This window comes from Aristolochia californica, unplaced genomic scaffold (genome assembly GCF_029961685.1).
Source record: "Aristolochia californica isolate CCGP_79_NKW_82.1479 unplaced genomic scaffold, dmAriCali1.0.hap1 SCAF_4, whole genome shotgun sequence".
NCBI lineage: Eukaryota > Viridiplantae > Streptophyta > Magnoliopsida > Piperales > Aristolochiaceae > Aristolochia > Aristolochia californica.
The window spans coordinates 46,405,560-46,422,131 of NW_027182103.1; the positions used below are offsets into that span (position 1 = coordinate 46,405,560).

Below are 16,572 nucleotides of genomic sequence, written 5' to 3' on the forward strand. Positions count from 1 at the left end.
AATCTTTTGACTTTTACGAGAGTTTCGCTTCCTTACAATTTATTTGTTGCCTCACTAGGGCCATCGAATCAAATGCATTTCCTATAATTCCCGTTCCATTATCGACGCTGCTCGCTTCCATTCCTCGACGTGTTTCTTCATTCAGTGTCGAGTGACGCAACCCCGGGACCGGCCACGTCAAGGCCAAAAGCCAAAACCCTCTCATCCCTCCCAGCATCGGTTCCCTTTATTATATTCGAGAAATGGGATTGCACGTCGGAGAGAAACATTATTTTTATTACAAGCAACGGGGACAGCAGCCCTCGTTTCTCACTCAATGGGAATAATTAAATTTTCACAATTTTGTTCTCTACACCAAAAAATCACCCACCCAAATCCAAACCAATTCAAAACCGCATTTCACACACTATACAAAATGAACAGCAGATTGAACAAAAGAAAAAACACAATTACCTAAACATGGTTAGCATCAATTGCAGTACCGGACCTTGCTTGAGATATCCGGTTTGCATATATAGTTACCAGCCGCAACTGTGTGCTGTTAAGCCCCTCTAAGTATGGCAGAAAAGCTTTACCAAGCATGATATAGATATCCACCAAACAGAAGACGACAGTCTGCATCACAGCAAAAGACATTATCCCCAGTAAGTCAAGAGGTACGATGACCTAAGCCTGCTAATCTGAAATTTTGGTGCATCTGTGGTAAAACCACTGTGTGGGGAAACAAATTAAGAAAAACATCAACAAACACAATGAAGGAAGAGAACAAAAAAGCCAACAGGTCAAAGGCACAAACAAAAAAGGGTCTCTAGTAGGGGGGATGCCTAGAACTTCTTTGTGGGTGTTCTGATAATTTACCCTCGAACATTGAATTAGGTACTGCAATTAAAATAGGCTTTAATTCACATCATCGCAGGGTTCTCACTCACAATGCAATATAATGTTGTTATGGTCCTGGGGTTAAGTACCTATGCCTTCAGCTCCTAACAGACCGATCTTTTGGGTAATATTGGCTAAGTGCTTAACATTTGGTATCAGAGCAGGCGCTACATCCGGACTTCGAGTCCCCGCATGCGCAGGTAGACCGTACTCCCTTGGCGGGGTGCCGTAAGGGAGTATAGGTTCCTGACCCGGTCCCCGTTGTTGTGTTAAGGTCGTCGGCTTGGGAGGGCGGAGTGTACTGTTATGGTCCTGGGGTCAAGTACCAATGCCTTCCGTTCCTAACAGGCCGGTCTTTTAGATAATATTGGCTAGGTGTTTAACAAATACCCAGAAACTCTGTTCACTTCATGCATGGAAAAGATTATACACGTTGGGACAGAAAATCGTGTTTTAAATGGTAGCATCCTTATATTGCAAAATAAACTACTCTACAAGGTTCTATTTTTTACCATTAAAAAAAAAAAAAACTCTATTTATGTGAAGCGCACACTAGCAAATATCGAAAACGATAACTTCTCACCTTGCGGACATCAGCACTCTGATTGCCAAATGCATCAAAAAGAGCAGGCAGAAATGAAGGCAGCTGAGCCATAAGCTCCTCTTGAGAAAGGCAGCCCACCAGCTGATAACACAAATAAATCCATCAACACCACTCAAAACTGGACAGTTAACACCATTTTTTTTATTAAAGCAGTAAAGCCAATATAAAAAACGTTAAAAGCAGTATTTGGTAGACATATCAGGGCTCTCTACTTGTATGGAGCACTATAAACCTAATAATGAAAAATTTCCAGATGGAATACCTTTGTCAAAGAATTTATGCAAGTTACAAGGGTTTTCTCATCTTCGCTGACCAATAAAGGCACTATGACCTGTAAAATCAGCGAGAACACAAGATTTCAACAACTTCCTCAGTAGCTTGACAATTACTTGGATAACAGAAAGTGTAAACAAAAGGAAGCGAGTATCTTACAGTAAGACATCTATAAGGATCATACTGAGACAATACAACAGTCAGGCAGAGGTCTGCTTCATTTGAAACCTACAGAATTTTTTTGAAAAATAGTGAGAATTGGATACAAGAAAAATAAATATCATTGAACAAGAAAGCTCAAAAGTTCAAACAGCTTTCATCAGCCGTTGAAACATCAATACCTTGGCGACTGTATCCTTGCTAGAATGGAGCAATTTTTCAAAAACAATCTCAACAGAATCTTCCATAGCCTCTTTCTGAGAGGGAGATGAATGTTAAGGGGTTTCACCAAACAAAAAATCCAATGACCACTTCAAACTAGAGGAAGAGATTTTATGAATAGAGCAATGATTCACTCACCTGATTACTAAGCATTTCAAGTATCAATGACAATGCAAGCTCCCTAGTGGAAGGCTCTGGATCGTCCAATACCTCAAGGACAGCAGTTAGAATTTGATTGAAGTACTGCCAAAAAAGATACAAAATACAATTAGCAAAAAATATGAATAGAACAGTTCCCCTTCTGACAATTCACCATTTATTGTGACTCGTCAAACAAAAAAATAGCATAAACCTACTACAGGTTCATATCAGGAGACTTACTGCTCCTAACTGTAAAATAATATTGTGACATTGTCACACCGTTGAAAGTAAATGAAAACATTTGTCCCTAGTGCATATGAAAGATTTTTTTTTTTTTTGAAAGCGGTAATATGCCTTTTATTAATAGAGCTGAGCAAATATAGGATACATTAGATAGTGAAAGCATAAGATAGTAAATGCATCGAACTCCATGAATACAAACACACCTTGGCCCACACAGAATCATCATTAACCACAGATGCCCCAACCAGTTGCTGAAGAGCTCCACGTTTATTACTTGTTGAGTTCTCATCACTGCTGTTGCAAATCTAGAAACAAATATAGGAAATAACATAGGTCTGTCACATATTAAGATGGCCAAATAATTGATGAATGCTTCTATATGATACCCCAAAAGACCACCCAATTCTTCACACTAACTACCTGGAGAAGAAGATGAGGAATGCTCAGTCCAGAGTCAGGCATAGAACTAGTTTTGATTGCAGAAAGTTTCTCATGTATGGTTTCCATATTTGCATAGTCATCATTGCTGATCTTCAATCCATTGGTTCCTTGCCCATCAGAGTGCACCAAGCCATTTACTTTCAGACGTGGTGTTGATAGAGTACTTTCTATTTCTATTCCCTGATCCACATGTTCAGGAAGGCCAGTCCAAGGACCCACATTATCTGCCATGCTGCTCATGTTGTATTTTGAATCTTTACTTTTGGAACCAATGACCTCAGACATAGATCCAATATCAAAACTCGGATATGAGTTTTCCTGAGTCTCATCAGATGCCATCTGACCAATTGAACCGCTAATATGGGCTGATTCTTGCATAGAATTCCACTTCCTACCACCATCGCTGTCCATAGATCCAGCTGAATATCTTCCTAGGAAGTTATTTTTCTTGGATGTTCCCACATATCCTTCTTCAGAAGAGGTCCCAACAACATCTGATTGGTCATAAAAGGATTTTGAACGTTGGCGTTCTTTCTTGTTTTGCAGAAAGTTCATAAGATCCACTTCTATACGAGGGGTTTTCTGCTTCAATGCTCGTCTGAGAGAATTTTGTTCTTCAACAGATAAACTAAGAATAAAATTTAAGACAGCCACCGAGTCAAAATGAGAGTAAACTGATATGATGCATGTGATGCCTGCTTCTTTCAATTTGGTGTTTTTATCATGGACCAAAGGTGTTAACTTCGAAAGCCACAAGTTCAACAAGCCATAGTTAGCAGCACCATCTGAGGTCATGGCATGTTTGTTAAAAGAATTGATAGAAAATTCAATGACAGCTAGTTTAGCTTTTGGTGACCTTTGTTCGTCCAATGAACGGAGTAAAGCAGCAAGAAGAGAATCAACACCATATGTCTTACTAACAATTTCCAAGGTTGCCGCACTTGGCTGCCTCACCAACTCCTTAGGATCAATTAGCCTAGAGAAAACATGGGGCAAAATCCTCTCCAGATAACTTTCAAAAGGCTTCCTACAAGCTGGAATCAACTCAGCAAGACTTGAAAGAGCAGCCTGAGCAACCTTGTGATGAGGATCATCCAAATGTTGGAAAAAAAGTTTCATGACCTTTTCAAAACTCTGAATAACTTCTTGAACACCTTTTGGCCCTAGTTGAAGCAAATTTCGGAGGTAGTTAAATGCAGAAACCCGAGCAGACCAATCAGAAGTTGAACTTAATCCCTCAGTCACAGCATCACTGAGGGAAGCAGGACCATCAGCATAGCCAGGAATTTCACCAACAAAGAATTGATTATCATCAAAACTATTCCTAGTGGCAGTAGACCTTCCAGTTGCATTTTTCCTCAAAAGTGGCCTTTGGAAATTTGGTATGTGGTTGCTTTGAGAATCTCTATATGTTGCATCCTTATATGGGGTGTCCATGTATTGCCTATCCATGAGCATATTGGGAAACCGTCTTGCCAACCTAATTTCCATGTTTTCATCTTGTAGTCTTTCCATGGACCGTTTGGCCGTATGAGATAATGTAAAGGCTGACGTGGGCTCAGTAGTCAAACTACCAAGATAAGATAATTTACCATGATCTTTGGAGGATTGGATATGAGAAGTGCTGAAATCAGATGTAGTTGAAACTCCGTTTATGCGAGAGCTACTCTTAGCAGTAGTAGAATCAGATAGAATTGTAGTCTGCAATGTGAGATGCTCCATAGCGGGAACAGCTGGAGGAAAAGGGGGGTCACGAGCTGATGGAGGGTCAACTCCTGCACTAGGGGCAATAAAAGAAATTTTTAGCTGTCCTGAAAATGACCCAAATACATGAAATTATCTTTTGAAATAGAAAAATTAAACTCAATTTCGGATCCAATAAATACCTAGATCCAAACTACTGGAGCGAGCCGCAGAGATGTTGAGCTTGTCAGACATGTTTAGACCTCTTAACATGCTTTCAATAGCTGTAACTTTCTGTTTGCTGGCATGCAGAACACTTTCGAGGCTTCTTTCTGAACCTTTACTGACTTGCTTTGACTGTGAAAGAAGCATATTACCAGATGAGACAGAAGCCCCCGAGGGTAGAGTGGAGCTCCTGTCCATTGCAACAATAGCAGAAGTGCCATATCCATGTATATTTGAATTGGGTGCTTGACTACGGGATTGTTGCACACCCCTCTCGCGGAGGGAAGGAGAAGCATATCTTCGGTGAATACCACCGTCTTCTTCATTTATTAACTGTTCAATGATGGGGGAAACGAAAATAAACCCAGAAGGCATGAAGATAAAATCTGTCCAAAATACGGGGGAAACGAAAAAAGAAAAATACCCTCTGTATGACAGGATCGAAAGTCAAAAATAGGCGCTTTGAACGTTCTGGCCATGTCTTTGTGAACATACGGTAGCAAGTTCTTGCAGTTGAACGTACCTGTTCTCTTGAGCAGTTAGAATATATTGCCCACATACAAAGACAAAGTATGATATGTCTAACCAAAGAATAACTTCACTGCCACATGTTTATGCTAAGAAAAAGTGTGGGTACATCTTTCCTGTGAGTTACAGTTGCAAAGAAACAGAGGCTTGGACATCAGCAATTACAAAACGAAAAAAGAAAACAAATACCTTTACAAGAAAAGCATCAGTACATACTTATTTAAAATAAGTAAATTAATCGATGAGAACCAATTGAAATGAGAGAATCCAAGCAACAGTTGTAGAATAAATGTCTAATCTGAATGTGAGCAATGGTGCATGCTATTTCACTTTGGGATTGCAGTCCATATAAAGGCTATATGCTAGGTGAACTGATGGCAAAGACGAAGATGCTGGACTTAGGGAGATCTTACAATGACGTAAGCAGTCATAATGGCCTTTGGTTCAAGAAAAGTATGACTATACTGGCATTTCTGCCACTGTCAACAACATCTAAGACAGTAGAGCTGCGCAGGCAAATCACAAAAACAAGATATAAACCTGGCATTTCAGAACCTCCAGGTAATCCTAGTAAGCAGACCAGAGAAAGCTATACCTCACTCATTGCATCTGCAACACAGCATCTTATAAAATCTTCATATAAATCAGCTGACCGCTGTATCTCAGGTGCATCAGCCCAGTATTCTAGTATCAAAAGGGCATATTCACAACATCTGTGATGAAAAAGAAAAGCTATGTGAGGTAAAGGCTTAATTCAACCAAGCTACTCAGCTATATTTTTAGCATAAGAAACAGGCATACCTAGCACGAAGTGCGGCACTACGATCATTTTTTGCACTCTCCGCAATACGAGGAAGTACACGGGCAACTTTGCAGTTACGCAGCATCTGGAGGATAATAGGACATTCAAGGTACATGTATAAAAAAGTACAACTAATTAACTCATATGCTAAAGTGGCCATGATGCATACCGTTTTTATGCAGTTATCAGCAGATTCTGCAATTACAAGAACGGTTATCACAACCAACTTGAAAAGCACCTGAAATAGTTAACTGAAAGAAAAATAAGAAGTCCAAAGAAACTAGCCAGATTGGACAACATAAAAAAAGAAAACAATCATCTTACCGGAATAAACATCTCTGCAAATGCTTCAAAGTCTCCAAGAAGTTCCTTTGATAATAAACTCAACAAATGGCAAGCCTAAAGGGAGAAAGAGTATTGTGTCAGCAATACCAAGGAACTACACTCAATTCATAATCAAGGAAACTGGAGACCATGAGCAATTTAGGTCAATCCAAAGAAGTGCACCAAATTCAAAAACCAAATTCATGAATGAAATTGAATCAGTTCACTAAGACTGTTATTTATGGGTTTGACTAAAAGAATGCAATTTATGTATCACTCCCACCCTCATCCCATAATGCGGGGACAGGTTTGGTTAAGAAAGGGATGGGGTTTTCCCAAACTCAAACCAGCAGATCTTATTACCATGTAGCCCCTGAACTTTTTAGAAGAGACATGAAGTTTTAATTTTAAAAAAATCATTTATACCCTCACCTTTTAATGAAAAGACCAGAATAACAAAACAAAGATAGTTTTACTTTACTTTACTTTACTTTACTTTGATCCTTCTGGTAATCAGCTTTTCTCATATGCCGGCCCTTTAGGCATATCTGATTCTACGTTAGCTAAGCTCCATGGCCTCCTCAACGGGCTTCCTGTTTTCAGAGACAAGTGCAGCAGTCCCCTTCACATTGAAGGGAACTCGAAGGTGGTCATTGGATGGTGTGAGTGTGCATCCCCTCCCCCGTGGCGCCATTGGGATATCTTTCGGGAAATTCTAGAAATTACCTCAATTTTATCTTACATTTGGTCTCACATTCCAAGATCCGCAAATTCGGTAACAGATGTGCTTACCAAGCAGGGAACTACCCTACAATCACTTGTTGTCAAGGATCTGCTCCCTCTTCTTTTGTAATTTCTCTTGTTAATATAAATACTTCTTTATAAAAAAAAAAAGACAGTTTTATTTTAAAAAGTGTTCAGGGGAAAAAAAAACAGGTTTTGAGGAATGGCTCATGGGTCATAGCAAGGATCCAGAGAAAATGTCGACATGGGGTTGGAAGAGTTTGGAAAAGGCAACAAGATTGGATTTTCAACCCCGTGACGGATTTTTGCACAAACGGGTTAGTGGGGCAGAGACGTATTTCAAAAATCCACCCCAATTCTTACCTGTTTGCACCTATTTATACATCAAAATCAAGTTTATTCAAGGTAAAGCTTACAAAAAGAGATATTCATAGCAAAGATCAATCAAACTTAATAGCTCCTCACTGAAACACCGGTTGAGTCTGTACAAGAAACCTCTCCTTGACCCAAAAATAATAAATTATATAATTTAAAAAACCCCAGAGCTTCTTTCTAATTTATGACAACATGGAGGATTCATACACACCTTTAACCATGAACAATCTCCTGAACTCACATCCTTCAGATCTTCCACTACCTCTTACGATAGAATTATTTCTTTTTACTCTTTATTTTGAGTTTGTTATTCTTCCTTCTAATATGTTTGTTTGTTATTCTTTAGTCTTTATCTTCTCTATTCTTTACTTTCCTTTACAAGTTTCTTCTCTGTAAGTTCCAATTATTTTTCAATTCTTAATTAAATCCCTTTCTCAATGTTTTATGAAATATCCCAGAAATATTTTCTAGGTATCTGGAAAGAACATTCCAATCAGCAAGCCATTCCATGGACTATTCGCAACATTATGTAATGGGCAAGTGTAATCACATGTAGGCCTCTATTCCCCAGCTCAATCATTCATAAGCACTGGAAAACTATTATTACTTTCAGAAATCACTCTTCACACAATTCTCACCAGAAGCTAAACTTTGATAGCAGCTCCTTTGGCAACCTAGGTCCTACTAGAGTTGGACGTATAATCAGAAACCCTAAGGGATCAGTCATCTCATTCCAGGACCAGCAGGTTCATGTGACTCCCTGGATGCATGGCTAGCTGGCCTCCTTTCAGGGCTGTATCACTTCTCTCAGAATTTCTCAGGCCCTGTGGTCACTGAAGGAGACTCAGCAACAATAATCTCATAACTCTCAAAGCTGGCCTCCCTCCCTACTTAGTATCTTGATTGAGCATAAATAAATCAATAGATGACCTTCGTTCCAGATTTCAATCACTAGCATTAGGGACACAAACCGCTTTCTCAACTTGATAAATCTGATCTAGCCATTATCAAATTAATATTTTCATACAATTAGTAGTCCATAGTTTTGTTAAGTTCAGACAGGTTTTTCCAGTTCTTTTGAGGTGCAGACAAACTGGGACATTTCTCATTTGATATACCACCTTGAGTACTGGAGAAGGCCCACCTGAATAGCTGGGTTCACACATGACCATGCAACCAATCAGGTGGAAGGAAAGACACTTCAAGCTACTCCCCAAATAATTTGAAGCTCAATAGCAACTCTACCAGACAAACATCAATGGAATTGATCTGAAAGAGAAACAATTTATTGTTTAAAGGGACACCCAATAACAAATTTCATTAATTGATCCTAAAAAATCTGACTTCCTGCAACTAAAGCTCAAAGTTCTTCTCTTTTTTTTGAAATGGTGACTGGCTTTTAATGCATCTCAAAGCTCATCATTGAAGAATCAAAATTGTAAACAACAAGCTCTAGGGCAGCTTGAATGATAGTCAGAAGTAGATACTGGTTGGTAAAAAAAAGATTAATTATCCTTCATGGCTTCTTCAGCAGTTACTTAAGGAAAATAAAGACATTAAGCATGACCTTAGTCTCTCTTTTTTTAAATGGTAACAAACATTTCATTAAAAAATAAAGAATCTGGCACTAGAGGGACAGAGAACTTAATCCTCAACAAAAGAGGAAGAGAACTCAAGTGGGGAGGCATTGCCTAAAACAACTTGAAGGTGAGAAACATCTGCCTTGGCTAGTGGATCTTGGATTTTTTCTTTTTTTTGGGGGGGCGAATGGTGATTTTATTTTATTAGTGAAAGCATTATAATAATAGATGATACAAGGGAAACCCTAAATTACAAGGGAACATCAACTGACAAAGAGCCCCCTCTCTTGCTAGAGAATCTGCTAAATTATTAGCTGATCTGGGGACATGCTCACACTCAATCCTACAATTAGAGGATAAGTCAAAGAGCTCATAAAAAATATAGAATTGACACGAAGGAGGAAGGGCTTTTTTGGCCATCCAAATCATCATGTTCCTGAATCTCTCCAATGATTAACAGACCTGAAAAAGCTTGAGCAAACTGTCTAATCGCATTAAGGAGTGATAGGGATTCTCCTTCAGACAAGTCACAAATTCCAAAAAGGTCAGAATACACAAGCAGAAGACATACTGCCATATGAGGTCAAAGATGAGCAAATCTCCATAATCCACAGCAAGTTTTGTAGGGGGAGGGGCTTCCAAGACGAATCAGGGGGTAAAGGTTGCTCTCTGCAATTGGCACTTAGCTGCCTCCACATACGAAAAAACTTGGTAGATGTAGTAGAGCCTTCAAGATGGTGCCCAAGTGAAAATTGAATGAAGAATGTTCTTAATGACACTGCACATAGAACTAGAAGAGGTATAAAATGTTCTTCTGTTACGTCCTGCAAAGGCTCAGAGGAACAGCAGCCAATCCAATCTTCAACAGTGATTTGCCAACTTTTTGGAAATGCCTGATCTTAGAAATAATCCCTTCTCAATGTTTAAAAATAAATAGTTAAATAAATCAAAATAGCCAGCTACTGATATCAGTCTTCAGTCTCAAATTTTTTTTTTCTTATTGTCATACTTGGCCACCTCAGTTTTCTCTTCCAGTGGGATGGGCGGTCCCTTATACATTTTCTTCTTCTTAATAAAGTCACTACCATCCAACACAGGAAAAAAAATAATAATAATAACCAGTTTATGTAGAATTTGAAGATATGTTTTTCATCTTCCAAACCTAACAAAGATGCTTAAATAAAAGTTTTCAAGAATGGTAGGAAGATTACAATAAATCATTCCCAATACTAACCTGTTTTACTATGCTTGAACGACGATCTGACAGCTGAGAGCTTAAAGAAGGAATAAGTTGCTTTAGCAGGGTTGGAAATGATGGATAATTGGTAGCACCTGATAAGAAATCATAATTATCAGACAATGTTCTCAAGCAGAAAAACAGATAGAGATTCAGGAAAAAATAAGTGAAGTATAATCTAATTAATGTAAAAAAACCATTCATTATCTTTGATCCCACTTTAAAGTCTGCAACAGCATGCCTAATTTTGGATTTTTTTTTTTTTTAAAGATGAGACTATATCAAGTTAAAAGATCTTCCATTAAGCATCACACCAAACAAACAACTGAAACTGTCTCAAGGCTACAAGACAGTTTCTGTACCTTCTTAAAAAAAGTATACAAGTACAGTAATAAAAAAACAAAAAAAGAAAAGTACAATATACAAGAGTCAAAATTAAAATTCCAAACATTGGACAATTTTATAGAGCTGGTATCAAGTTGAAATAGTTCCAACCATGCCAGCTGAAGCTGTTCTTTCAGACAACCTTTCTAATTTAGCAATAAAACAGGATACTGACAACCTAATAAAAATCTTGAACAGTGCAACCTATGGATGTTATTTAAGAAACATAAATTTTTTTATAACAATGTTGACTTTACTCATTATGTAAAACCATGCTGTCACACTCTAACAAACACAATTGAAATGGAATCACTCAGTTATTTTACAACTTACATAAAAAATAACATTTCAAAGACAACAGAAAAGTAGAAGATGATTCATTTAGGTCTACTTTACAAGAGCATATAGTCAATTCAAACCTCCAAACACGAGGCCCTCAACTCTTTGCATGGCTGCGATCCTAACTGACCAATCTTTTGCTGGTACAAGAGTCGCCCCAATCTTTTCAATCTCCCGAATCAATTCCTTCTCAGAGTACACTTTAACAGGGTCAACAGGTTTTTCTGTAACATCACTTTCACCTACATTTACAAACAAGATATACACCATCAGCTCCATCACATGATAATAATGAAAAAGGGAAATAATAGAAAGGAAACAAAGAAATTAAAATTTGATGAATTTGTTCACGTAGAAAGAAAAAAACACAAAGATCAGGTTCCCCAATTTCACAACACCATTGCAGAGAGAGATGCAAATTCAGTTTTATAAGAAATGTATGTAGCACAAGCAACCCACATTCTGAAGTGAATGTAGAAGCAATATATCTTTTTGTCCAGGAAGTGAAGATTAAACTTCGGCTACAACCCTCACGCATTTTACAGGAAGCTAAGGTCAAACAAGTTGAAAATGACAATATTTCACCTCCCCATGCATAAAAAAAACAAGAGCTTGCTGATAATCCATATTTTATTTATTTAAAGATAATTTCATTTTGCCAGTCTAAAAAAATCATTTATTCTAAAAAAATAATTTTAGGTGCCAGAATTTTTTTTGAAATGTCTTAGGTGCCAGAATCATAAATCATAATTTTTTTTAGAATGAGTTTCATAACGTGACTATGCAGACATTGATACAAAACTACTACCAAGAACCATATTGCCTGAGCAACAGTTGTATCACTAACCTCCAGAAAGAGAAGTTTCACGTGCAGAGCTCACAGACTTGGGACTATTTCTTTTATGATTATAAGATGACATTGTAGTAGATTTCATTTCTGTATGGCCAAAATTACTTGCAAGACGATCAGAAGAGCGAGCCCTTGGTTCAATCTTCTCTAACCTCAAATTTATTTCTTTCAACTGCAAGTCGAGCAACCATCCAAAATCCAGAGAAATCTAAGCATTCAAAAAGTTTAAAAAATTGACAGATAACTTTATGTTGATTCATGTTAAGATTTTGTTCATGAAAAAAAAAAAAGAATCAACAGAAGTACATTCAGCATGTGGGAGTACAAACCAAAGAGGAAGGAAGATGATGACGCTGCAGTTCATCACGGAATTGAGAACCAACTTGTGTATACATTTCCTGGCAACAGACAATGAAAGATCGATCTCACTGAATAAGAGGTCTTAGAAAAATATAAAATCTTTGAAGTGGAGACAAGGGGTATTTCACTCAAATTTCGTATCTCAATATTCAAAGTAAAATTCTTCGTCAATTCTGCCTTGATGACATATTTTACACTTTTCAACTCCAGAAGGAAAGTTGTCGAATGTGCTAGAAGCAGAGCAGTTATAAATACCTCAATGCACAAGACAGCAGCTTCCCTGACTCCATGATTTGAGTCATTCAACAACTGCAGAACCTGACAATGAACAAGACAAACAAAATTAAAAGAGAAGGCCAGGGAAATGAAAAGCCAGGATAAAGGACTTCCCCCAAGACCAGTCCGTGCAGTTAGACATACGGGAGGAAGAAGCACTCGCTGAAGAGTCAACTCCGTAGATGCAAACAGACCAAATGCTGATGTGACAGTTCGGGCAAACTCTTCACGGACTCTCCAGCTCTTATGAGTCCATGCATAACTTCCAGCTCTTTCGACAATAATTGTTGGTGAAGAAACCTGATTCAAAAGTGTTTATAGTTATAAAAAAAATAAAAATAAAAAGTCCAGCAATCTATAGTTTTACATGGGCTTCACATCTCACACTAGTTATCTGAGAGTGTGAGTTGCCATGAATGGAAAAACAATGTCAACCCAAGCCCATGTTTGTGCTTTATGTGACCTCTATGTTTGTTTTGTACTGCTGCGTCTATGTTTTTATCTGTTGAGCCAAGCAGTCAATTTAGGCCTGGACAACAGGGGGAGCATTGGTAAGTGAAAAAAAAGTCCACTAGTCCCGATCTGTACATATGTTTCACATCACAAGCTAGTTGTCTGAGAGAGAGAGTTGTTGTATGAAGGAGAAGAATCCACATTGGTTAAGGCTTAAAGTCAATAGTCAGGAAACAACAATGGAAAAAAAAGGATTCCATTTTAACATGCACTTCAGATTGATGGTAAAAGCAACTGTGCATTAATCTGGCTTGGAACAATGACCACATCCCCTCACAAACAGAAAAATTCCTGAATGTGGCCTAATGATCATAGTAGAAGAACTCTGAAGAGAAAGACAAAACTAGAACCTTACACTACCAATTTTGGAAAAAAAAAAAAAAAACTAATTGGCAAGTCACAAAGGTCATAATCTAATTCAATCAGAAAGTAAAGAAAACTACGCCCTCTAAACTCAATGTTGATGCTCATGTCTCATTTTTTACAGTAACACAAAAACACAATTAATCTAAAATCTAACTCCCCGTCAAGAAAAATGGAAGTTTGATCATTCAGCATCGGATCATCTCATGCTCCACCATTTATCACAAGGTACAGAGCGGGTGTCAAGAGGGAGACCATTTATCAACTCTCCCACCTTTCATTCACCACAGTCAATCTACTCAGTCATCAGGCAGAGCAATTGCCAGAAAGTGTTATCATAGAACAGTATTACAAATGTTTCACACATTTAACCTGTAACTAGCAAAAATTATTCTGAATCAGTTCGCCAGCAGGTGCAACATTTATGAAAAGAGTCCTGATTTCTAAAACTACCCAAGGGGCTTGTACATCTAACTCGAATCAGGATGAGTGACAAATTTACTCTCCATGCAGATGACAGAAGCATTTATCAAGAAAATACCGGATTGTAAAAATAAACTAATATATCTGATACATAAACTCGTCAAAGTAGATTCAAGTTTTAGAATTAGCAGAAAAATATGGCCAGATTGGGACATGATCGTATGGCATATTCCATACACTTTAATTGAATACGTTATATCAGAACCTGACCAACCGCTTTCATTAAAGATTCGGTACATGTTAGAAAGTTTGAAAAGTAGTGAATAAAAAGTCGAAACCATTTTAAATAAAAAAACCAATAAAAATGCCAAATCTATGATGATAAGCAGCAATGTTTTCATCAAAATCCATACAAGTACACGAGGAGAAAAAATGCATACTGCAGATGATTAATCAACTACGTTACACGGATCGAAATAGCTGACGGTTTCTCTATAGTCGCATATTGCAGACAGTCCTAGTTCCCAGTCGCTAAAATCAATCAACAAAAGACTTCGGAAATGAACCACGAAACAGAACAATCAGATCCTAATGCAGAAGGATTTTAAATCCTAAGTAAACGCCAACAGAACAAGCAACGAGACTAGGATCTTCAGAAAGCCCAACCTCCATGAGCGTAAGCAGCAACCTACGAGCTGCATCCCGCACCGGCTGTTTTCCATCCCCCAGCCTCTCAACAACTGCCGGCACAAGAGCGTTGAAATGCAGTTTCAAATGCTCACCGGAAAGCACAGCCGCGGACGCAAGCGCCTGCAACGCCCCTTGAGAAACCCTAAAATTGTTGTCTCTGAGAAGATCTAAGCAACAATCGACCAGCGAAGTGGTCTCCGCCGACGATAGACTCTTCCTAGTAGCTTCAAGAAGCTGGTGCAGGCGTTCAACCCCTGCCATCCGCTCCTTCGTGTCCTTAGCGCGCGCCATTTCCAATGCCTCCTCCATTGTCGGAGGCGATCACGTCTTAGACTCTAGGGTTTCTGATCTAATGTCAAGTAACTGCAGTTCACTCGGTTTGGATCTGTTGCAGAGAGCGAGAGAGAGAAAGTGGCGGCAGTAGAGCGAGGGAAGGAAAAAGATGGGCTAGATCGACGGAGGGGAAGATATATCTGCAGGAGGGTAGTCGAACAAATTACCACTAATTTTCCAAAAATATACGAGACCATGCCACTGATTTCTCACGGAGAGAAGACCCTTGATTCCTCTTCCACGACTGCCTTCGTAATCATTACTGCAAAGCGAGATCCGTCCCAATCCGTAAATTACCTCCGATTTGAGAATAATCTACGAAAAGAGCGCCAACAGATGGGAAGCCTTCACGCCCGCCGGTAGATCCGTCCGACAATAGTATAAACACCACTTGTGCAAGCACTGCAGCAGTGTAGCATCAAATCGTGAAATTACAGAGACGCCGTCCCATGGATATCAGAAACTCATTAAAGAAACAAAACACTCCTTTTTGTTTTTTGGTTCGGGATCTGGCTTGCCGTTGAAGCAAATAATCAGCATATAACATTTACAATTAAATCCATCATAAACTCGCAAAGATGCAACAAAAAACAAACAAATTTCTTAAAAAATATGTTTTCTAATTCGATCGCCTTACGTCTACTTTTGGCGACGTTGGCACAACGCTGTTAGTGGATAATTTAATCGCTTCACTGTGACGACCAATTTAAGAGAAATGGCCAAATGGGAAGAAGCCCTTCGGGCCAGTGTCAATTGAGTAAATTAGATGAGAAGGGCAGATTTTCCGCAGGAATTTGTTGCTCCGTCCTTGTCGCAGGGTCGCTGTTAGAGAACAGGGTGTCGCATTAATGGATTCTCGTTACACTCATTATTTGCAAATTTTCAAACACAGCTGAAGAGACGGAGAAAATGTAGCCGACGCGGGTTACTTTGGAATGAAACCATACCCCATATCTGTAGCGGCTTGCGTCGATCGTTCGCGGTCGAAAGCGTGTAAATGTTGTCGGAAATTATGCTCATTTTAAAAGCAGATGTTTCTGGTCGGCGCCCCGACGGCGCGGCTCGTTTGTGTTGGCGCTAATAAGGCGCACAAGGGAAAAATACGGGTGTAAAACCGGATCGAACCGAGGGGTCAAACCCAATTGAACTGAACTTGAACCAGACAATTAGTTCGGTCTAGTTTAATAAATTTTGATAAAAATAATAGTTAAACTATAGTATCAACGGAAGACTAATTGATTTAAAATTTTTATAAAATAATATATATAAAAAATTGGTTCAATTGGATTTGTCCAATAAATAGCTGAGTCGATCTAATAGACCGATTGGACCAAACCAATGATCTTACGGGTTGGTCCATTGGGCTTTAATCGCAATCGTACGGGAGACAATTATTTATAGTAAATTCCTTTCGTTTTCGTCACCGGCGTCTGTTCTCACCGCTCAGGTGTCCTGTTAAACTAATCGTGACGCTGTACATTTAATGCGACATGGCAGCAGCAGCCGACGCTTCGAGCGCTAAACTACTTGTGGTCTTGATATCTTATTCTTCAGTGGTTAGCCAACACTTTCGTCTTTTTC

The 16,572-nt window shown here is 38.7% G+C and overlaps 1 protein-coding gene across 1 annotated transcript; it reads right to left on the reverse strand.

Annotated features, from left to right (window-relative positions):
* Positions 1-95: 95 nt before the first annotated feature.
* LOC137961867 (CLIP-associated protein-like) lies at positions 96-15,656 on the reverse strand. The gene is made up of 22 exons (XM_068808473.1): positions 15,629-15,656; positions 14,635-15,393; positions 12,814-12,969; positions 12,649-12,711; positions 12,363-12,431; positions 12,031-12,205; positions 11,264-11,425; positions 10,458-10,555; positions 6,525-6,599; positions 6,370-6,438; positions 6,200-6,285; positions 5,994-6,111; positions 5,295-5,393; positions 4,849-5,203; positions 2,942-4,737; positions 2,725-2,826; positions 2,276-2,380; positions 2,098-2,172; positions 1,916-1,984; positions 1,746-1,814; positions 1,463-1,564; positions 96-615 (listed from the first exon to the last, which is right to left on the reverse strand). The coding sequence occupies exons 2-22, from the start codon at positions 14,965-14,967 to the stop codon at positions 454-456; spliced, it is 4,338 nt and encodes a 1,445-aa protein (XP_068664574.1). The 5' UTR covers positions 14,968-15,393; positions 15,629-15,656; the 3' UTR covers positions 96-453.
* Positions 15,657-16,572: the final 916 nt, after the last annotated feature.